Here is a 24,369-nt window from a genome sequence, read left to right on the forward strand (position 1 = left end):
TTATTTTGCTGATGGACTCTCACGGACTTTTCAACCTAGGATGGCATTGAAATCGGCTTCTTGAGTAGCTAAGATTACGGGAGCCACTGGTACCTGGCTGTTTTGTTTTGTTTTTTTTTTTTTAAACCTGAATAATGCTTAAACTAAAGCATTACTGTGCTTTAGAAATGTTCCGGCTGACCTACAACTAATCTTTCCCCTCTTATTATTCTCTCCCACATTTTGCAATTAGATTTCCCCAGAAAAGGAAAGAGAGGGCTTATTCAAATAGAGATTGAGAGGGGACTGAAAACCCCAAAAGGGAAAGCAATAAAGAAAGCAGTGGGAACACATCTTCCACAGTGCGCTCTCTCTCTCTCTCTCTCTCTGAGTGGACATCCTTTGGAAACATTTCCTTCTCTCTGAAGAGATCTTGTAGCTGTCAGAAAGTCTCCCTGGGTTCCTATCCCAGTCCAGGGCAGCCAAGTAATATGACCTGCTTGAGGGAAAAGATGGTAGGAAGGCAGGCCTTGCGCTCTGTAGTCCTCTGGGTAGTAAGTGCTGACTCTATTCTCTCCATTTTCTCATGAAAATCTGAATAAATATCTGCAATTGAAAGGTCACTGATTGCTCATTTTTACACAGAGTTCCAAACAAGAAACTGTACATCAAACCACACCCCAGTATCCTAGCTACTCAGAAGGCTGTGATCCGAGGCTCATGAGTTTAAGTCATTCTGAGCAGGAAAGTCCATGAGACTTTTCCCTCCCGTTAACTACCAAAATGTTGTGGATCAAGTGGTAGAGCACCAGCCTTGGGTGAAAACACCAAAGGATAGTGCCTGGGCTCTGAGTCCAAGCCCTAGTACTGCCTCACACAAAAAAGACATTGCACATTATATGGATCTGTCAGGACTAGCCTCAAAATACAGGGTCCCTGGTTGATACCAGCAAAAGACAAATTCTTCTCCACCCTCTGTTTTGGCCTCCCCCTCTGCTGGTGAGGTGGTGCAGTTCTTATCTGGAACTTGATAGGATGTAGAAAATAATTACAAATGAAAAGGTTATTCATAATTTTTAAATGAGTTAATTAGTAAACCCAGTCAGACTCACTCATTACAGTAATTAATAATTGATTATACTTGAAATTAAACACAATTTTTCATCAAAAATCTAATTAGATATCTTTGCTTTTGCCTGTTGATTAGATCAGTTGGTCTGCTGGAAACAGAGTCTTTGTTAAGGCTATTTGTGCTTGGCTGAGACAATTAATTTGATTTTTAATAATTGATAGTTCCTTACAAGTTAGTCATCACAGACTATAATTATGGCCAAGAAATAAGACGTTGGCTTGCTTGCTTGCACAGTCATTCCTTGGCAGCTGGAGGAGCCCAGCAGCATGATTACCACCCCAGTCCTTTAAGAAGGGGTGCTTGGTCCCCATACCTTCAGTGCATTCACCTGTGCTTTCCTCCCACATTGCCGACAGCCTTCAGAGCACGGAGCTACTTCCTAGTACTTAGGAAATCAGAATACAGGCAGAGAAGTGAGCTGCCCAAGTGTGAACAGTAGCCATATGCCAAGTGATAGGACCCTAGCCCAGTGCTGTCAGACATTGGGGCAAAGTGCTTCCTCAACCCTTTGCTGGACCTCCAGGTGACAAAAGCAATGTCACTCACGATACTTTGTTGTGATTGCTAGAGTCTAGTCTAAAGATTGAGAACCTGGTACAAGTGACTCATGCTTTATAATCCTAGCTTCTCAGGAGGGTGAAGCCAACATGGGCAGAAAAATCCAAGAAACTCTTATCTCCAATTAATAATCAAAAAGCCAAAGTGGAGCTTTGGCTCAAGTGGTAGAGCACCAACCTTGAGCACATAAGCTAAGGGACAGTGCCCAGGCCCTGAGTTCAAGCCCAAAGCCCTGAGTTCAAGTGTGTGTGTGTACATGAACACACACGAGATTTCTACATTGAGAGAGTTTTATCACAGGATAAATTTATTCTTAGCAAGGACACATGATCCAAGAACTCCTAACTTGAGACACACATTTTCCTAAACTGACCTTACCTCTATACACACTTATATACCTTATATATACTTATATACCTTACCCCATATACACACTGTATTCCACTGTCTTAGGTGAGATCATTGGCTTTTCTGGACTAGTTTATTTCAAGGCCTTCCTAATAGCTCTTCCAACCTCTACCCTTGTCTTTCTGAAATGAAAATCTATTTTCTACCACTGTTTACAGCCCACAACCACCCATCCAATAATATGCTCAGCGTGGTCTCCAAGGTGACCTTCCTAATCTGTCAAAACACTTGTTTGTGCTTTGCCTCACAGTGTACCCTAACCCCTCACATGCTCCACGTAGACATTTCTTTGCTTCATCATCCTTTTTGAAGTCTCTGCAAGTTGTCTTTGGTTGAAAACCCCTTCTTGCATGCTTCTATTTGGCTAATTCCTACTAGAAAAATCCATGTAGAAATTTCCGTGAAAAGCTTTTCCCAGTCCTCTTGACTGCTACTGGGTATTCCAGCCCCGAAGCTTCATGTGTGCTAGTCGCTGGTTTACATTAACCTGCTAGCATAACTGTCTATCCTTCTCAGTTATGAATATCTTAAAGGCAAAAACTGTTTTCTTTTTGTTACTGTTTTGTGGCTGCATTGTGGTTTGAACTCAAGGCCCCATGCTTACTAGGGGGGCACTCATTCTACTACTTGAGCCAAATAGGGTCTTGAATTTTTTTTAACTCTGGGCTAGCAATCCTCAGACAGGAATTCTCCTCCTAATACCTTCCATTGTGGTAGGATTACAAGTGTACTCCATCATGCTGACCTGTTGGTCGAGATTGGTCCCACTAACTTTTTTTGCCCAGGCTGGTCTTGAACTTTGAAACACCCAGTCTCTGCTTCCTGATTAGCTGAGATATGCCTATAATAAAAAGCTGTACCTGGCCTTAGGAATTTATCTTTTATCCTAGCATTTAGCACAATGTCTCAAAGCAGATACTCCTATGGATTATTGAATGCAAAACAGAATTCACAAAATCATTGAAGATTCAAAGACCATCCATGTTAGAAGAAAAATTAAAGACTATCCAGGAAAAAAAAAATCCCTTGGTCAGTGCCTGAATTCTTTCTAAGCAGTCGATGAATGTATCTGTGCCTTTCTTAGGACAGAGAGCTCAGAACTTCCCACAAGTAGCCCCAATCTTCAGAGAGCTGAAGATGGACCATGTTTTCTTTTTTTTTTTTTTGCCCATTTTTTTGGGACCATGTTTTCTTATTAAATGGAAGAGTTTAATAAAGCCCATGGGATAGTAAATAGGAGAGAGTTTACTTAACTGTATAAAGATTTGCTCTTACTTCTTAAACTGGCTACATGCTTTGCATCTCAGAGCTTCAAAGCAAAAACAGATTATTGTCTACATGTAGCACACTACTAGACTCTTGAATAGTGGCAGCATATGTCCAGAAATCTACTCATTTAGGAAATATAACACTGTCAGGAAAAGCAAGGGCTATGTTGGGGGATACAGTATTATGCCAGGTGATGGTTCCTTAGTTCTACAACCCTGACCTACAACCAATCTATATCCATGATGCACCATTCACAAAGCTTGGGTGGGCCCTGACTTCTCTAACTTTGACTATTCCTTCTAGCCAGTGACCCACACTGAGAATGGCTAGGCCTTGTAAGTCAACTTTATTTTCCAATCTTTTTTTTTGGAGGGGGGGTCCAAGTCGTGGGGCCTGAACTCTGGGCCTGAGCGCTGTCCCTTAGCTCTTCAGCTCAAGGCTAGTGCTCTACCACTTGAGCTACAGCACCACTTCCGGCTTTTTTCTTTTTGCTTATGTGGTGCTGAGGAATCGAAGCCAGGGCCTCAGGCATGCAAGGCAAGTGCTCTACCACTGAGCCAACTTCCTAGCCCTTATTTTCCAATCTTATGGACATGACAGACATCACTAATCAATTACAGAGAGCTTTTTCCCAATGTTTCTGAGTAGCTTCAGGATCCTTCTCAACACAGCTTTCTAGGCAGCAACAATTAATCATGTTGCGAGAAGAGATAAAACATGTATGGCGTCCTGCTTTGGAGCCATGCAACTCTCAAATCCTACATTCACAAGGAGAAAAGAGACCTGATGTACCAGAGATATAAGATTTCCCTCCTCAAAGGACTGTCACCTTCTTGATTTTGTAAAGTTCAAGAACCTTGAGCAGGAAATGACCCAACATCAGTGCTCAAACCCCCATCCCTGACCACGCTATTCCTTTTCCATGTTGAACAAATGGTGGCCCACGATGTATTAATAACCCTAGTGACAGCACATTCTTCCCCTTTTGATAAGGCCCCTTTTTCATTTGGCTTGTACAGGGTTCAATTTCATAGTGGGAGGCATTCTGTCTTCCGGTAGCCTCTGCCAGTTAGCTCTATTTCTATTTACTGTAGTTCTATAGACTGACAAACTCCCGTTTGCTTACAGAATTCTTTAGCATGGGTTCAAGGCCTTCTCAAGCTGGCCTGACTAGCTTTCCATCTTAGAGCTACAGAACGGGGAGGATGGAAAGGCTAAAAACCAAGCTCCCTTCAGATGCCATTCCAACCATGTTGATTGACATAGAAGTTGCAGGCTCTATACAAGGCTCTACACATTTCTTCAGGTTAATCTCTTTCCTGGGAGAAGACCAAAAAGAGAAGTCAGAAGTAGGAAACTAAGAGTGTGTTACAAATACAGGCCAAGACTACCGAGTGGGAGCTGCCGTGCTGGAGCATGGTAGCAGGTCACAAGGAGTTTCTTGCATCAAGGGCACACCTTTGGATCAGGTAAGAGGCACCCATCAGTACAAATTAATGTCTGTGTTTTCTTTGGCCAGCTCATTGACACTCACTTCTTCACAATCAGGGTTGCCCTGAATTCTAATGATCGTTTAACTGGATTTAAGTTCTCACCATGCTCTCAGACAGCCTTGCCAGACTGTCACCATCAGACATGCTTTCCTTGAAGTTACCTCCAAGCCCAGAGCATCCCAATCCCTTGCTCCTCATTATAGCCTGGGTACCAACCATAGACTTCACCTGCTGTCCAGATTCATTGCCATTTCTTCTTCAGTGAGACTGACACCATGAACCACAAGCTCAGATCTAGTCTTACCATGTGCTTCTGTCCCAAAGCCAAGCATCCAATAACTGAAGGACAAATGCTCAGCTTCTTTCCTAGTCTAAAACAGAATGGAGCGAAGGAGGCACTGAAGTCTAGCCCTGCCAGTGTGGGGTGCACACTGGACCAGCACCCAGGGCTTGTGTGACAAGACTGCTGCACTGATGAGGTGCCTTCAGCATCAGCATGGGCCTTAGTTGCTGCATTCTGGGCCAAAAGGAGAACCCAAGGGATCTGGGGAGAGGATGTGCTTACCTACAAAGTATGCGAGCAGGATGACCAGTGTGGCAGAGATGACGATGGCGCTCAGGGCTGCACACTTCCAGTTGCAGTATTTGGAGGGCTTCTTGAGGTTCAAGGCTGGCCTGGAGAAGGTGCTGCGGGGCAAGGGCCTGGGTGGCGGGGAATACACGGTGCTGGATGTCAGTGGATACCCTGGGGATGTGGTGCAGAAGAGTGGGGAGGTGCCTCCAGGCTTGAAGAGGAAGTGCCTGCGGATGAAGAGAGGTGGGAAGGGGTCAGGGCTTGCTGGCTGACCAGGTTCCAGGACCAACCTGAAGGACAAAGGCAGTAGGAAGAGAAGCATGCAGAGGAGCCTGGAGAGAAGGAGAGAGAAGGAGAGTCACCACAGAGAAGATGGAGGGGACAGGAAGAGGAAAGGCATGAGCCAGATCACAAAACAGGGTGCACAAAGACATGTTTCCACGGAGCACAACGGGACTGCCTTGCCCATGGGAAGATCCGCCCAATTCAGAAGGTGTTCCCCACGCAACCGAGGCTGGCCTGGAGGCCCTTTTCCTGGGACAGATAGGGCTAGGAGGACCATGTCTTGGTCCTTGAGATGATTACAGCACCCTGGAAAGAATCTGAAGTCTGATTGTCTCCTGGGGGCAACTGAGACCTTTTTTTCCCCCCTCTCTCTTTCTCTTTCTCTCTTTGTCTTTCTCTCTTCCAATACCTGCATTACCAGTGAACCTTGGTTAAAATTTGGACTACTTTCTTTTAAAAAGGAAATTGTGTCACCACTAAGTTCTGCCTATTGTTGAGCTCCTAGTGGCTACTACAAAAATCCTTCGAAACCTGATCAGAAGCCAGACTACTGCCTTTGGAGGCCCAGGTGAAATCTGTGTGGGAAGACAGAGGGGCAACTGCATCCAACAGCCTGGCCACAGTCTTGAGGGACACGGAGCATGATCAAAGCACATGGTTGTGGCCAAACCAGGCATCAGAAAATCCTGCACAGCTTGGCTTTAACCATGGCCATGGTAGGACTTGCACACAGCCGGGAAATGGGATGCACTCTCCTTGATGTCTTAGGGCAAACTCACCCTTGTTGGAGTAGAAGATGTCTCAGGCCATAGAATAAACATAGTCCTCTGACTCCATTTTTTTTTTAATTGCTACATGAAATGGTTTCAGAATGGTGAAGGCAGCCAATGAGAGATGCTGGGGGCTGCATATTAACAAGATTGCTGTCAATATGCTGGGAGACAGGGTATTCCAAGGACAAACTACTACAAGTTGAGTGTGGATTTGTAAATGGGCATGCAATCATGCATCACTTCCCCCAGGAGACCCCAGGGAATGGCCTCAGGGCCTACATGCAAATGCAGGAACCACAGAGAGAATTCACCCACAGATACACACATACATAGAAGGAGCATGGGGATGTCACCTACCCGTCACTGTAAGCCCCATCATGGCGGGAGGCGCTGAGAATGTCCATCTCAATGAGGTTGTCCTGCAATGTCCCTAGGAATGGCTGCTTGCCTAGGTTTCTACACACACATGGAGACATGAATGAAGCAATGAGTCATGCATCGATGAAGGGGAGAGTAGAGAAACACACAAAGTGGCTGTTTGGTGCAGCTGTCTATAAGACCAGCAGGTCAGGATTTCCAGGCACTGGGTCAGTGTGCAAGCCGTGTGCAAAGGGGTGCTGCTGGCACAGAGCATCCAGAAGGAACACGCTCTCTACCAATCCAGATGTCTGGCAGCTGTGGGCATCAAGCCACAGCACTCACTGAGGACTGACCACATGCCTAGCAGTGAGCTAGACATGTTAACAGCCATTCTTTCAAATCTAAGCAGCTATGCAAGGAAAGCAATGTTACCCTCATTCTACAAATGAGGGAACTTGGATGTGGAGACTTCCAAGGTCACCAGTGAGCAAGGTCAAAGAGGCAATTTGAGCTCAGGTTTTTCTGCTTGTCTCTTCACATCTGTATAAGCAGAAGCTGGAGACCTGCATTTATTTGGCTTGTCTACAGACACAAAGGTGCCAGGCCTTTGTGGTTACTGTCTTCTAAAGCAATGACACCCTGAGTCAGTGAGTCAGGAACTTGAAAATTGGTATTTTTTTCTCAAATCCCCAGGTTGATACTGACTCTGGTTAGAGTTTCAGGGTCTTCTAGCTGTGGGGAAACCCAGGTGACCATGAATCAGCAAGAAGAGCAGCCCAGGGAAGACATAGAGGGTTGTTCTCTGTCTCCTCCCTGAAGGCGTGGCTTCAGCTGACTAACCCATGGTGAATGAGGTTTCAGCTGTGCCTGTTATGTGACACTACTCCCACTGGAGTGTTGTGGACCCTGTCTTCTGCTAGGTTAAAAAGACCCTGTAATGATCCATATTTGACAAGCACACACTTGAGGGAAAGAATAACTACAGATAGCCAACTCCGGGTCCAGCCCTGCTGAGACCTTACTTCTGTCTCTAAGGTTTTGAGAACAGTATATTCAAACTCATGTCCTTCTTATGTTAGCTTGTTGTGTGATTTTGGGTAAAACTCTTTAACTCTCTCCCTCCCTCCTTTCCTTCCTTCCTTCCTTCCTTCCTCCCTCCCTTCCTTCTTCCTTCCTTCCTTCCCTTTCTCTCCCCTTCCCTCCCTTCTTTTCCTCCTCCCTTCTCTCCCTCATCCTTCCCTTCCTTCCTATAAAATGGGGATTACTAAGTTTTCAGGTTACTGTAAGGGATGATATTGGATCATTTTTTTGAGGGTTATACAAATATTATAGAAGTGCTAATGCTAAATGGTAGCTGCTCTCTCTCTTATATTTACCATAAATTATTCACTGTTCAAGAAGCTCTGCCAGAATTTAAGTCCTATTCCCCAAAACAACCCTACAGAATCTACACTTTCATCTCAACTTTGTAGGCTGACAAAGCATGGCTCAGAACAGGAACTTGCCCAAGGTTGTATCATACAGGAAACAGGCAGCAGAGCTAGCTCTAGAACCTGGGGTTTTCTGAATCTGTGTCTTCTGTCCCTGTGTCTTCTGCAGTATCATGCCTCAAAGATCAAACCAAGGGTGGCTGTGAGTACTACCTCATAGCTGATGAACATTAACATCCCAGGGGCAGTGAGAGCACAAGGTAACCCTGCTTTGCCACTGAGTACTGCTGTGGTGGTGACCCCATCCCCACACCTGAGGCTGCTAGCCTTGGCCACACGCTGTTCTGATGGAATTCAGGGCTTGAGGCTTCTACAGTGCCTAGACAGAGCTGCAGGGTGTGATATCCCTCAGAGGGGCTTTATTTCTACCTCCTCCAGGAGGCAGCCTTGCTGGTGAAGGCTTGGTAGCCTAGTGGGAGGTGCAGAGTCTGGGAGCAGATAGATCTGGGTTCAGGTATCAGATCCATCAGCCACTTGGCCCTGGCTGTGAGTCACTCACTCTAAGCATCCATAGAAGGGGTAAGTGTTCTCCTCACAGAACTGGAATATAATTTGGATCACATGATTATTCTGCCTTCTCTGGGGCCCTGCAAGTAAGATCTGGCTCCCCACCAGTTCCCTAATCCTATTTTTCTGGGACACAGATATACTGGCCTCCTGGCTTTCTCAAATAAGCTAAGCCTCTGCTTTCATCAACCTATATCATCATCCTGAAAATATCTACATGGGTCTTAACCCCTCACTGGCCCTGCACCGCTTCCGTTCACACACACACTCACACACACACACACACACACACCCCAATGTAAAGTGCACGGAGTCAGGAGTGATGAAGGAAATACATCTGCTTACTGTGTTTCTTTCTAAAGAATCAAGTTCCATGAAGCTGAAGCCTTATTTGTCTTGGACACTGCTATGTACCTGGTTCAAAGAAGTAGGCACAAATAGATCTGTGCTGAATACTGCTGAGTTTGAGGTATATAAAAGGAAGCCTGCCTGGCAGATCGCCAGCATACAGTCAGTGCTCAATTGCAGGTGATGGTTATTACAATTTCCTCCACTCCCTGCATTTTGAGAAGGATATTGAGTCTCTCCACAGCCCACATGCACTCAGCATGAGCAAGCTCTACTTGTGTCTGCCCAGAAGGTCAGGAGAAGTTCCCTGCCTTCCTAGGGTCAATATTGGCTTCATGAATTTAGAAGACCTGGGAGTCTAGCTGGCATCAGCAGCTTGGACTGTGTTCCCAGAGAGACAAGCCTCTATGTTAAACATGTTGGAAATAAACAAGCACATTCAGAGAATAAAGACATAAAGCATGAAGACCAAACTTAATAATGATGGAGATCTTCAAGGGCCTTCATTAAGGGTTTTTTTTTTAAATTTTAACTATTATAATTTTCAAAGGAAGGATTATTTTTGAAAAGGGAGAGAGCTGATGATAATGATCTCCTAAAGTACAGCTGTGTTAGGATAAAGCTGGGGGAGGGGGAAGACAATGCGACCAATTAAAGCATTTCTAGAACAAGAAGGCACCAGAGCTCTTGAAAGGGTTTCCACTCACATGCTAACTGGGAGCTTAATCATTGAGATCATTCTGGAATTTGAAGGGACACAAGCACTCACCATTACTACCCAGATCTCCTGGTGCCTTCAAACAGCCTTATTCTGTCATTTTAAATTTTAGTTTGTTTGGGGTCAAAGTATTTGGCTTCATCTGATTGACAAGGAAACTGAAGCCTGGCTCTCATAGTCCTAGAGAGGAGAGCTAAAGGAGGAGTCAGTGTCCTGACTCAAGGGTCACCACTAAACCTTCCATTTCCTAAGACTCCGGGTATCTAGGTCTGAAGGAATGAAAGCTCTAAGGATTTCTCCATGGGTCTTGAGCTGCTTTAAGCACATGGGGTCATGTCTGGCCTCTGTTTACCAGCTGGTAGCTCAAGTATGGAGACCTGATTCAGTTTTCCTTCCTATTAGCGGGTGCTATTACTTCATTTTACAGATATGGAAACTGAGGCCAGACAGAGTCAAAGCCTGCCAAGGGCCAGACAGCAAAGAAAGCATGGGTGGGACTCAAGTCACACATCTCTGACTTAAAAGCTCCAGCAGCCTCTAGCAAAGAAGTCACTGAGTTCTGGGAGGGGAAACTGGCCGGCAGCCTTGCTGATTCTGGCACTCTTTGACAGGGAAGTAACTGGATCCCCTTTGGACTTGGGTAAACCCTAGAGCAGCCTGAAGCAGGGGCTTAGAGGCCCACCTGTGTGACCCAGGCTAGGCTGAGCTCACCTCCCAAGGGTAGAACAAATAATCTTGGGGGAGGAGGGGAGTCCCCAGCAGGGCTTTAGACTGCCCTGCTAAATAGCCTGCCTCCTCCTCACAGTAAGCGGCCCTCCTAGGCTTTGTGCTTGCTAGACAAGTGCTCCACCACTAAAGCCATGCCTCCTTTTCCTTTTAGTTTGTTTTCTAGATAAGCTCGCATGCTTTTCTACTTATGTATAGTAACTGGAGGACAGGCATGTGACACCACATGGACAAAGTGTTCTGGACCCTTTTCTGCCCACAAAGCCCTGGGATAGCCACCATTGCATCTGATTTTTACAACCATACAGTGGGGGTAGGACAGATCCCACATTCAGTTACTGAGACCTCAAGGTGTGTATCTCAGGGTGGGGGTGGAAGGGAAGTTTTAATGACTCAGCCCAGACCATATGAATAGTTATACAGTGAGCATTTGAACAAATTAATGAGGAAAAAAAACAAAACCAAAAATGAACTATATCTTCCAGGCCACAGAGATTCACTGGAAGGCTAACACCATAATGCTGTTCACAGTTCCTAATCCACTTCTGTCATCCGCACCCAGTGCCTATGGAGGGAAAGTACAGCCTCCTTTTCCTGCAGTTCCAGTCCCTCTGCTGCTTGCCTCCCTTCCTGTCAGTCTCACAAGGCCGCCTGTGGGCGCGCTACACCAACTATTTGCCCTTTCTCCAAATTGCCATGCTCTCTCTCTCCTGGCTTTGTGCCTCCATGCAACTATCCCTCAGCTCAGAATTTCACTCTCCCCTACAAATGCCTACCAGTAGATGCCTGGTCAATCAACAGAATGGGAGCAGTAAACACTGCAAAGGCCCTGGAGCCAGCTGACCTGGGTGTTGTGGGCAGGCTTGCTGTTTGCTACCTGTGAGACTTAGGCAAGTTATTTAACTTTCCTGTGATTCAGATCCTTCATCTTTAAAGTAGGGATGCTAGTGAGATGACCTATCTATGCAGAAAAGAGTGAGGGTACCATCCTAGCTACTGTGAAAGGCTCTGATGAAACTGGCCATTAGCTAGGATCAGGGAAGTTGGGTTTCAGAAGGATGCACACTCTGACTACATACAGGTGGCTGATTCACTGTGCTCACAATATGGTTAATACTTAGCACCTATTTTCCTCTGGGGAGTCTGGAATTTGGGTAAGTTCCAGGCAAGAGGTGCCCATGTAACTAGCCCCTAGTAAAACCTCGTGGTACTGGCATCCTAATGAATTCCAGGAATGGCAACCTTTTGTGCATTCCACTATCTGCTACTGGGGCATGACATGTATCTGTCCTGTGTGATACTTCTGAGAGAGGACTCTGGGACCTTGCACATGGCTGGGAGCCCCAGACTTTATCCCATGAGCCTTTTGATTGTGCTTTGTATCTTGTCACCATAATAAATCAGAGCTATAAGTATGTGTGAGTTCTACTAGTAAATCATCAAACCTGGGCATGAGTCAGGCACTAGTGGTTGATGCCTGTAACCCTCGCTACTCAAGAGGCTGAGATCTGAGGATCACAGTTCAGAGCCAGCCTAGGCAGGAAAATCTGTGAGATTCTTATCTCCAATTAATCAGCAAAAAAGCCAGAAGTGGAGCTGAGGCTCAAGTGGCAGAGTGCCAGGGTTGAATGGAAAAAGCTAGGACAGTGCCCAGACCCTAGTACACATACACATGTACACATGTACGTACACACACTCACATACATACACACAAACACACACAACAATAACAAGAGAGAGACACAGACAGAGAGAGAGAGAGAGAAGGGGAGAAAGAAAGCAACAACAAACTCTGGGCATGGTCTTTTGGGCCCCAAGCATACTACTTATGGGAGAGCTAAAGATTAAAAGCCATGTATGAAGTGCTCAGAGGAGCACCTGGATGCCCAGCGAGGGATCTATGGGTGTTTGTTATGACTATTACTTGATGCTCCCAAGAAGAGGGAACCACTCCTGCCATTCTGTTGTCTCCATTTGCATACCATCCACAGTGCATGTCTTCATTTTACAAGTCTACCTCTCTCCATAGACCACGAGCTTCTTATTTAGCAGTGGGCTGTGTCTGAGGCATGTCTGTGGATCACTCGGTGGTGACAGGAAGACTGCTGGTCCCAACTCTTCAATGCTTAATGTTTGGCCTAGCCTGCCAGAAGAAATCATGTTTCATCTGGGAACCACATCAATACTGGCTTAGACTAGAGACCCACCAGGTAGCTCCCAACCCTGACAGTGGGTAAGTTGTTCCTCAAATTCAGTCTGCCACTCAGCTGCAGGCTCCTTAAGCAGGCCTGAGATGAAGCTGGAGCAGAGGTCTGGTTGCCATCCACTCTGGCCTCCCCTTCATCCAACAGGAGCCTGAAGGGTTATTAATCAGGCAGTCCCTGTGAAATCAATTAAGTGTCGGATATTGCACAGAACAGAAGTGGATCAGGGGTTGGGGGACCCTGAACACATGGCTCCCAGCAGGTTGCATTATAGATGTACTTGTGGAGCTTAAAGCAGCATCTTACCCTAGCTCTAAGGAGCATGAATAGGACCAGGATCCTCCCTGGGGTCTTAGTAAACTCTGGGGATAGCCAGAGGTATGGCAGTAGCAGAGAATACAGCAGGCCTACTGAAGCCCTCTCTCCTTCCTCCTTCTGCCAGCTGGTCTTTTTGGATCAGCATGAAATGTAATCCCTCCCAGTCATTCTACCAGCTGTTTGCTTAGCTATTTGCTATTGACTCCCAACATGGATTCAGCTTGACAATTAGGGAAGGGGCCTATCATTTGTTTTTATGGCACCAGGAGGTTCCCCTTCTGCTAGGGAGTGGCAAGGGCTGCTAGGGATGCCCATCTCAAATAGAGCTCGCTGAGTTGGGCTTTAAGGACTCTGCTGATGCCTCTCATTTTCCTTCGCTCCCTGCAGTTGGAGGACTCCTCAGTCATGTGACGCTAGGTTCCCTGGGAAGTCTTTTGCCCCACTCAAGTCTCAGTGGCACACACTTACGTATGTATTTGTTCCATTAGTCTCTCATTTAACTTTTGTCTTCACAGTTCTCAGTTCAAACCTGACCTAGTCTCTGTGCTTATGTCTATCAGGGCATGTAGCCTGCCACAAGTCTCTTCTCTCACATGCCTTCCCTGCCAGTTATTAAGTAGGCAACGAGGACTACGTGAGGGCTAGTAAAGTGCTTAAAGGCACCTTGAGACCAAGTGTGACTTCGACAGCAGCATGGTGGATTCAAGCTAGCTGTACATCCTTTGACACTTCTACCATTTAGAAGTGTCTCCTTGAAGCTGGCTGGCCCATGATGATGTTGGCAGAAAAAATATGGTCAAAGTAATACTGTGCCTGTTCCAGATCAACTCATGCATTTAAGCAATGAATGTGGAAGGGCAGAAGATGGGCAAGGCAGGTAAGCACTGGCTGAAGAGGCAGGATGGAGCTACCATTAGGAAAAGCTCCCTAACTGCTTTCCTCTACCTCCCTTTCCATTAAAAATCTAAAGACTTCAAGTAGGAAGCCCTACTTTGGCTCCTAAAAGAGAAAAGCAAACATCCAGGCAGAAAGAGTGGCCACTGGGGTCTATGCAGAGAGTCAGACTCATTGATCAATTGCTGGCCTTTCTCAGCCATGTGCTACTCAATAAGCACACTGGAAATAATGGCAATCTGATTAGCCACCCTGGGTGGGATGACAGACAATTATACTACTTTGTAACAGATGAGGGCAAAGGAGGCGGGTGGGAAAAGTCACACATGATTTTAAAAGGCATTAACAGAAGCCATATTAATTCATGGAGTGGGGTGTGAGGGGCTTCTGGGCTGCATCTCTGAAAATCTGCTTTTGGAGAAATAATTTCATAGGAGGACAATGATTCAAAAGGATCCTGATTTTTCAAGCTCAATATACAGATATCGTAACCATGTGTCAGGTAGAGTTAAATGGGTATACCTTCCATGTGCAGATTTTACTTCTCTAACGTAGTATGACTGTGGTGCTCTTCACAGATAAAGAACAGGAGTTGGGGAAAATGAAATCTAGGATTCCCAGTACTCTAAGAGATAAAGCAGGAGAAAAAGAGGTCCCATAGTGTCAGCTCAAGATGCTTGGATTTCAGCTTAGAGAAAGCAAGGAAAAGATAGACCCTCCTCAGTTCAGAATAGTAGGTTTGTGAGTTAAACTAATTCTTTTCTATATCTTTCTGCATTTCTCCTGGATGGTGTTTATAATCATATTATTTTATATTGTAGAAAAAGTGGCCAAGCATAAGGAAGGAAGAGGCTCTAGAATGCATATGGACTGAGGTCTCAGATTTGGGGGAAGGCCTAGAGAAGGTGAGCGTGGTGCAGTAGGTAGCACTGGGCAGGAAGTTAGGTGATCTGAGTTCAAGTCCTAACTAGATGTCGACCTCCCATGTGACTCCCTAAGGAAGGAAGGACCCATTGGGATACTCAGCTTTCAAAACTCCTGAATGGGGTTATCTTAACAAAACCCATCTCATAAGGGTGTGAGGATTACATAACATCACACTGGCTACCAAGGCTGATGGGTAAACTTTAGGGACAGTTGGGCACAGGGGTATAGATGGCTAAGGACAGCAGGAAGGACCAGGAGCTCTCATCCTAGTTTCGGCATGCTTGATGCTGGGGCGGGGCAACAGCCTGCTCTGTAATACACATATGCCAGTCTCCCTTACACATGAGCTCTTGCCTGCTTTTAGACCAACCACGCTTAGCCGGAACCATCATTGTTGTGTAGACAAGGGAGGTAAGGCACAGTAGGATCTAGCAACTTGGCCAAGGTCATACCTTTGGTAAGCAGCAGGTTAGCACTGGGCCTCCAGTCTGTTAGATTGCATGTACTTTCTGTCCTGAACCCCACCACCCTTTTTCTCCAGTTATCCAGGCTGGGCATCTGATCCCAGCTTCTCAGTCCAGGTAGGTAGCAGGGACACAGACCATCTCAAAGCCACCTAAAGACCTCAGCGCTCTGCCCCCAGAGCCATCTACACCCTCCTGGCATCTGCTGACCCACCCACCCTGGGCGAACCTGGTCTCCAGCGGTATGTTGCTATTGAGCAACCAGTTGTCCTGGGCATGGGCGGGCTCCTGGGCGCTGCCGGCTGGGGGTTCTCCTGACAGCGAGTGGTCCGTGGGTGCTGGGCTGGGGTTGCTTCTTGGAGTGAAGTTGCCCCTGTTCAGGGAGTTGATGGAGGCCGCGTGGTGCTGGTTGGGGGTATGGGCATGGGAGAGCGGTGGAGGTGGTGTCCGGAGTCGAGGGTGGTTCTGCAGGCCGCCAGGGTGATCTAAAGCACAAATACACGTGGTCAGCTGGGCAGCAAGCTGGGCTTTGACCCTCAGCTGAGGGGAACAGCCACAGAAAACTGACCAAGACTACAAAAGGAAAAAGACATTCATCGAGCTCTGGTAAAGTACACAGAGTAATGCATTCAGTCAATGAGCAGTCAACTGATATTTTTTTGATCCTTTAGTATTTATTCTCAATTTGGAGGGGTAAATGGGTAAAATGAAATTCCTGCCACTGGGAATTTTCCCACCAATCTTAAATTCCCCAGTAGCAGAAATAATGAATGAGAAGTTGGCCACTTCATCTTTCTTCTATAGGGTATTTAGGACGTCAGTGGTTAGAGTCCCACACAGGCAGTTTCAGTAGCACCTGGGAATGTGTTTGAGATGGAAGTTCTGGGGTTCTGAAGTGAGGCCCAGGAATCTGACTTTCACAAAACCTTTTAGTGACTGATACTGTAATTTGAGACCCACCAATCATATAGGATAAAGCCAACAAGGCGAATAAATAAAATACATACATAGTTAACTGAGAGGCTGATAACTAAGAATGCACAGAGCCAGGGTGCTGTGGTCTGTGTATAAAGGTACCTGTGAAATATAAGTGGATTCAGGGAAAAGATGACTTTTGAGTAACACGAGCCATGCTAGTGTCTTGGTCCTGAAAAACCACAATACATTTATTGTGTATCTACTATGTGCTGGGCACCATTTCAAGCCCTTTGCAGGTGACAATTCAGGTAATACATCCCACTATAGAGCAAGCACTGCTTTGCTTTTCTCCCCATTTTACAGATGAGAAGATGGCGATCAATATTTTATTTATTCCTTTCAACTATCCAGAGTAAATGATAGCATTTATCACCAACTGATGGATGGTAAAATTTAAGACTTGGAGCAGGTTAAGTACAGTGGTCAAGGATATATTGCCAAATAGATATTATTTACAAAGAAAGAAAACAAATAAAGTTCCTAGGCATATAATAAAGATGGCATATAGCTACCATCCACACTAGTTATGCTCAGAGAAAGCTTTGGCTCTTGAAGCTGAGTATTATGGGGTGGGGGGGTGGTGGTGAAGAAGTCAGGTAATGAGAATTGAGTCTAGAGCCTACCATCTTACTACTCATAAACCACATAACCCTGGCTAAGTCACTTCACCTCTTTGAGTCTCAACGTTCTCATCTGCAAACAGGGAAAATAGTTACAGGGATGAAAGGACTACCATGCTATCCAATGAAGCAGTGGGCAATAAATATTCCTGAAGTTCACAAAGTAGTCTCATATTCCCCATGAGAGGCCTATACTTTACATAGCAGTCTGAGAGAACAGGATTCAAACCATGGCACACAAGGAGTCGGTGTTCTGGAAACTATCAAGCACACCCAAGTGAGAGGCACTATCGGTGTGATGGGTATTTTTAGTGGAGGATGCATTACTCCGATTTTTTAGGGAATCTGATCATTTATGCCAAAGAGTTATAAAGCAAATCTGGTGGGAGTTGGGAGAGGGAAGAGGGCAAGAGGAGTCAGGAGTAGGAGGGAAAAAGAAACAGAAGCCTCTCTGGAGATTATTTCCTTATTCTAGGCTGTCACCTTCTCTGTGAAGCCCACACTGGGCCTGTGGACCCTTTGAAATCTGATGTACGTTTGTCTTCCTGCCTTACCTTTCATCTGTTCCCTCCCATGCCTTCCACCACAGCCCCACCTCTTCTTTAGAGACCAGTGGGGCCACTACCAGGTCAAGTGGTTGAACCTCAGGACTGAGAAGAGTTCCTAGGCAAGCTACATGTCTTCATGAAAACCTGAAAAGACGCTGAAGTCCCAGGCCAGAAGGGAGCAAACAGGGATACCCCTGTCAGGGAAAAGAGAGAGGCTGGCAGCCTGCCTCGGCAATGTCCTAGCCAGGGTACAGGCATCCATGAACCAGGGAACAGGCCTGGCTGGGCAAGGACATTTGATTTATCAGCTGTTTTCAGGTCAGAGGTCAGGGGCCAGTGTAGAAGCAGCCTTCTGAGTGTTCATCGCCTTGCTTGTCCCTGCAGGCAGCTGGTTAGAGTCCAGGGCATCACCGCAGTGAGAAGCAGTGACTAATTCACAGCTATGCAACTATTATCAGGAGGCCAGCAGAGCAAGGTGACCTGGTTCTAGTTCTTGCCCCTGCCCTAGTAGTCAGCTTTCTCATGGCATTTTACTTAATTGATGGCAACTGTTGGCGGCACCTCTGCCTGTGTGTGTGTTCACATTCTTTTCTTTTGTGTTGGTCATGGGGCTTACACTCCGGGCCTGGGTGTTGTCCCTGAGCTCTTCAGCTCAAGGCAAGCACTTTACCACTTGAGCCACAGCGCCACTTCTGGTTTTCTGGGGGTTAATTGGAGATAAGAGTCTCACAGAGTTTCCTTCCTGTGCTGGCTTTGAACTGTGATCCTCAGATCTCAGCCTCCTGAGTAGCTAGGATTACAGGTGTGAGCCACCAGTGCCCAGTGTGTGTTCACATCCTTTAACTTCTAATGCTCACAACACCCATTAGGGGGCAGTACCAATGTCATTCCCACGTAACAGATGGGTGAGGAAGCTGTGTTTACAATAGTAGAAAGAGTCCTTATAGATCCAAAGTCTAAAACCATCTTCTGGACATGATATCTTTGCATTAATCTTAGACCTTTTTAGCCCATAGCCAAAGGCAGCACCCTCAGAATAACAGTAATGTCTGAGGTTCGGGCCAGGACAAGCCTGCCAAGAAGCCATTGACTGAGGAGCAGGGAGGGACACCAGGCTTCACCTTACTTATTATTTAGGGGTGCTGCCAAGAGTCCTGAGAAGATGACATTCGAAGTATAAGATCATTTACTACAGATCTAAACACGAACTTCCAAAAGAAAATGCCACTGTAGGGATAAGGAATGTTCTGATTTAAATCCTCTATTTTTGGATGCATAGTTCAATTGTCACCCCTTGAGAAAGGCTTCCTTGATTTACCTTCTCTCTCTTACCAGATGCTGAATGGCAGACAACGCACACCTTTCACCTCTGCCGCCTCCCCTACCCCCATGCCATCTCCTCCAGCAGGTCTGAATGTCCCTATATCTTCCGGGTGCTTACAGGTCCCAGAAGTGAGCAGATGCTTGATATAGATTTGCAGAGACCAGTGCAGCTGTGTGGGCTGGACAGGCTGATGAGGAGGGTAAGGCTCTTGTGGGGGTCTATTTGCATGCAAAACATGATGGCAGCCTATCTAGGCCCCAGAGCCCAGGGGCCCTTACATTCCCTATTTACCTGTCTGGAGCCAGAGCTGCAGATGCTTTTTGGCCAGGCCCTTCCTTTCCCTTCCTTCTTCTCCCTTTCACTTGAGATCCCTAAGAAAGGGGACCTTGATGTTTCTCAGCTTCCCAAGGGAAAGTCTGCCTTTGTGAGTCCAGCAATGGTGCCTCCAGTGTTTCCTCCAGTCAGGGTGGACATTCCTTCCTGTGACTGGCCAGGAGGGAAGGCAGGATGCTATGAAGGGACCTTCTTGACCTCCATCCTGTTACATGCACCCCTCTTTAAAGGGGATCTCGGAGCCAACTCACTCCATCAGCACCTACTGAGGGCCTGTTTTGTGCCAGGTCTTAAAAACTGGGAATGAAACAGTAAACAAGAGAGATAAGACTTAAGAGCAACCTCCCTTTGTGTTTCTAATTACTGTTCTAACAACTGACTTTACTTCTCCTCAGTCAGTGCATCTGTGCAAGGGAAGATGTTCCTACTTTATCTCCCTGGAGGATGAAGAGCAAGGCCTTCTTGCTCAAGTGCCAAATATACAGTGGACTCATACCGAGCCTTTGTTCCACTCATTTCCATATCCATAGTTACAGTACTGAGCTGGGCTGGAGTCTGGCAGACTCTCAATAAATGTTTACAAGCTGTGAGGAAAAAACTGCAAACAGGTAGTTAAATTTCTGGCCTATATGAATGGCTACTCATCTCTTGCTTCCTTCAAGTAAGCACTGGTACAGTTGCAACACTCTGCTCTAAGTTCCGAGACATGCTTATTCTCACAGATATAGCTACCATACGTTTCTCTCTAGTGAGCCCAAATGGGAGTCATTTTACTGTCACTTGTGTATGTCACTGTTGGTAAAGGCCACGTGCTTATCTGAGTTTTGCAAGCCTGGCTTTCCAGAAAGGTTCTTGCTGCCTACAAGTTCTTGGATATACTGGTAGTTTCTGGTGCCTCATACACCTCAGATATTCTATCATTTTATCTTGGCAAAAATCCTGAACACTGAAAGACTTCAGGCTGCATGTCCCCAAAGATTACAGGGAGGCTTCTTTACAACCATGGGCAGGGCACTAAAGCCCACAAAGAGACTGGGCTTTGGTGTCAGACAATCCTGAGTTCAAGTTTTGCCTCTCTTATTTACAAGCCATATGACCTTAATCAGCTCACCTGACATCTCTAAAGTTTCAGTTTTATCAGTAAAAGAAGATATTGGCCACCTTACAGATTTGTGAGAATTTAGTAAGATAATGTATGGTAGGTACTCTGAACAGGATTTTAAGATAATGGTAACTAGAGTTTTTTCCTTCCAGTGCTGAGGATGGAATCTAGAGTCTCACACATGCTAAGCAGTGTGGCTATCATTCATCCACAATTGTGATCAAATTAAGTTGAATGAATAAATAATAAAGCACTTAACATGACCATATTCATCATTCCTCAGCATTTACAGCAGGTCCCAAAGCAAATAAAATAAAATTTAAAAAATACCATTGCAAGAGAAAAGAAGTTATCTAAGAAGACAACTGTATCTATATATTTGGTGGTGGTGCTAGAGTTTGAACTCAGGGCCATGTATTGCTCTACTACTGAACCATATATCCAGCCTTTTTTCCCCCTTTAGTTATGTTTTAAATAGGGTCTCACTTTTTGTCTAGGCTAGCCTGAACCATGATCCTCCTGTTTATGCTCTCTATGTAGCTGGGATGACAGGAGGGTACAGTACATTCAGCCTTTCATTGGTCAAGATGGTTCTCACCAACTTCTTACCCAGGCTGGTTGAAAACCTTGATCATAGCTGGGCACCAGTGGCTCACACCTGTAATCCTAGCTACTCAGGAGGATAAGATCTGAGGATCATGGTTCAAAGTCAGCCCGGGCTGGCTTTATCTCCAATTAATCACCAGAAAACCTAAAGTGGTGCTGTGGCTCAAAGTGGTAGAGCACTAGCCTTGAGCAAAAAGAGCTCAGGGACAGGGACAGGCCAAATTCAAGGCCCACAAGGAACTAAAATAAAATAAACTTTGATCTTCTCAATCTCAGTTTCCCGAGTAGCTAGAATTATAGATATGAGCCTGTGTGCTTTCTTTCTTTCTTTCCTTCCTTCCTTCCTTTCTTTCTTTCTTTCTTTTTCTTTCTTTCTTTCTTTCTTTGCCTTTCCCAAGCTCTGGGCAGCCCACTGACTCCCAGAAGCCCAGTCTCAGGAGGGGTCCTGTAGTTCATGGATCAGAGGATGATAAGAATGGCTGGCCTTCACACTCAGAGCAAAACCACACAGGTGAGACTCCATCTATTCAGAGATGAAGGCTTCCCCAGATTCAAAAGGACAAGGGTCACATATTTTCTTTCATATGTGGAAGCCACGCATAGAAAACAAATATACACACAAATGCGTACAGGATCATATATAGAAAATATATTGTAATTGTGGGACTATTCGAAAGGATGAGAGGAAAGGGGGAAGAAAAGAGAATGTCAGAGGTGAACAATACTGAAATTCATTGCATCTGTGAATGATGAGAACAAAACAAAACTCATTGGAAGCTGCTGAGTGCTACAGGGAGGGGAGAATGGGAAAGTGAGAGTCTAGGAGGAGGTCAATCTGATTAAAGTGCTGAATATATATATATATATATATATGAAATAGCACAGTGAAATCCCTTTGAGCAACTAACATATCCTAACAAAAATGAATGACAGGAATGTGAAGCAGGGAGTGGGTACTAGTGGGAGGGGAAACGGCAAACACAGAGGGTACAGGAAGTTGAATAGAATAAAAATACCATATGCACATATGTGAAAATGAAACAAGGAAGCTTGCTGAAAATGGAACAATGAAGCTTGCTGAAATTTGGGAGGTAGGGAGAGAGGGAGAAGGATGGGGGGGATTGGTCTAATCAAGGAACATTGTATGCATATATGGACATGTCAAAATAAAACCCCTCTTTGAACAATGAGTTGATGCTAATAGAAGTGTGGATTGAAAAAAAAAAAAAAAGATGAGATGAGCCAGGCGCCGGTGGCGGTGGCTCATGCCTGTAATCCTAGCTACTCAGGAGGCTGAGATCTGAGGATCGTGGTTCAAAGTCAGCCCGGGCAAGAAAGTCCGTGAGACTCTTATCTCCAATAAACCACTAGAAAACTGGAAGTGGTGCTGTGGCTCAAGCAGTAGAGCAGTTGCCTTGAGCTGAAGAGCGCAGAGACAGTGCCCAAGCCCAGAGTTCAAGCCCCACGACCAACCAAAAAAAAAAAAAAAAGAAACAAAAAGAGAAGACTCTTGCATTGGATAAATATCTGTGGGTAAACCAAATCCATACCTCTGGGTTCCAGGTCTGACGTGTGCTATAAAAGTTCTTTGCTGTGTGCAGGGATTCAATGGGTTATCAATTAAGGATGAATTCCATGCTTGGCAAGAACCAGGATTAGAGGTGATGGTCAATAAAGTGGGACATCAAGAAGAGCTCAGGAGTCTCACAGATCAAGCTTTAGCCTTACCTCCTCTGTCTCATAGAATGAGTCACTTAATTTCTCTGAGCTTAGATTCTCATATATAAAATGAAGAACACACGCACATATGCATAATGGCAATGAAAGGAAGAGAAGGAATATGATATCAAATTGAATACACAAAGATTGAGAAATTAACCAAACTAAAGGTCCTTGACTGAAATACTCATAGTCTAGTTAACAGCAGACACAGAGCTAGGCACCAGCGGCTTACACTGAGATCAAACTACTCTTTTTTTTTTTTTTCCTTTTTCTTTGTGGGTCATAGGGCTTGAACTCAGGATCTGGGTGCTGCTCCTGAGCTTTGTTGCTCAAGGCTAGTGCTTTACCACTTTGAGCCACAGCTCCATTTCCAATTTTCTGGTTGTTACTTGGAGATAAGAGTCTCACAGACTTTCCTGCCTAGTCTGGCTTTGAACTGTGATCATGAGATCTCAGCTTCCTCAGTAGCAAGGATTACAGGTGTGGGCCACCATGACTAGCTTCTATGAGCTTCTTATCTCTAATTAATCACCCCAAAGACAGAAGTAGTTGTGGCTTAAATGGTGGAAGATCAATCTTGAGCCAAAAAAAGCTAACAGAGAGTGCTCTGACCCTGAGTTCAAGCCCCAGTACACACACACACACACACACACCCTACAGTCATTATACAAAATGGAAGTAAGTGAAATCTGATGCTGGCATACATCATCATATACATCAATTAACACTCATCGAGTCCTTATTATGTACCAGACACTATTAATTCTTATGTCTCCTCTGTGACTAAGGTACTATTATTGTTCCTCATTTTGTAGATGAGAACCCTGGGGTACAGAAAGGCTAAATAATTTCCCCAGGATTATAAAATCCTCGTGATGGAGGCAGAATTTGAATTTGGGTGGTCTGGCTCTGAGTCCACAGTGCAGAGCTCTCTGCTTTGTGTCCCGGAGTGAGTGCACACAGGCAAAGCCTATCCCACAGCAAGCACCTTACACATGCTGACTGCTGTCATCCTTGTTGGTTTACACTTAAGCCTCTCCACTGCACCCAGGGAACTGTGGTGGGAGGAGGGGGCTGTGTGACTGGCTCTTGGGGTCTGGGAGGGTTTCACAAGATGTGATCCATGACCTGTGTCTGTGGAGCTTTCCAGCCCAGGATGACCCTTGTGGTCCCTGCTCTGGGCAGTCCACTGAGTCCCTGTATCGAGGGCTGGGCTCAGAGGCCTGAGAGCCTGGCAGCTAGGGACATGTTCTCTATGTACGATGGCTGTGTGGAACAGTGGCAGTAGAGGAGGGGGTAAGGGAGGGAAGTAGACAGACATGGTAGGGGCAGACCCCCCAGGAGGTACCAGGCTTATGAACGTGGTCGTTCTTTATTGAGAGGATAAGAGGGAGCACTTGATCATACTAGCATTGAGAGAGATTCCTGGGGGGGCCCTAAGCGGGGAAGGTGTGGGACATTCATGTCCCAGACCCCTTACAGGGTATCTGCCTGGAAGGTAAGACTTCAGGGGGTATGCTACTATTCTTTTCACATGATCACACTGATGAGAAAGCCTTCTGGAGCTTCGGCTCAGGCAGAACACTGAACAATATCAGTAGCCCTGTTGCTCTAAGGCTAGCAACTGGCTCCAAGAAAGGGTGCTCTGCTGGGTGTCCAGCTGGGTGCCCATATACACTCAACCCTATGAGTTGACAGACAGGTACCCA

The 24,369-nt window shown here is 45.8% G+C and overlaps 1 protein-coding gene across 3 annotated transcripts in view; it reads right to left on the reverse strand.

The window, feature by feature from the left end:
- Tenm4 (teneurin transmembrane protein 4) overlaps positions 1–24,369 on the reverse strand; it is a 420,724-nt gene that overhangs the window by 242,571 nt on the left and 153,784 nt on the right. For 2 of the 3 annotated variants that reach the window (XM_013014006.1, XM_013014005.1), the window contains exons 4-5: positions 15,657–15,892; positions 5,405–5,640 (exon numbers count right to left, since the gene is read on the reverse strand). In XM_013014006.1, the coding sequence (XP_012869460.1) occupies positions 5,405–5,640; positions 15,657–15,892 (472 nt within the window). Of the gene's footprint in view, positions 1–5,404; positions 5,641–6,828; positions 6,928–15,656; positions 15,913–24,369 lie in introns of all 3 variants that reach the window. The other variant, XM_013014004.1, reaches the window with a different exon arrangement.

This window comes from Dipodomys ordii, unplaced genomic scaffold (assembly GCF_000151885.1).
Source record: "Dipodomys ordii isolate 6190 unplaced genomic scaffold, Dord_2.0 Scaffold22, whole genome shotgun sequence".
Classification (NCBI taxonomy): Eukaryota; Metazoa; Chordata; class Mammalia; order Rodentia; family Heteromyidae; genus Dipodomys; species Dipodomys ordii.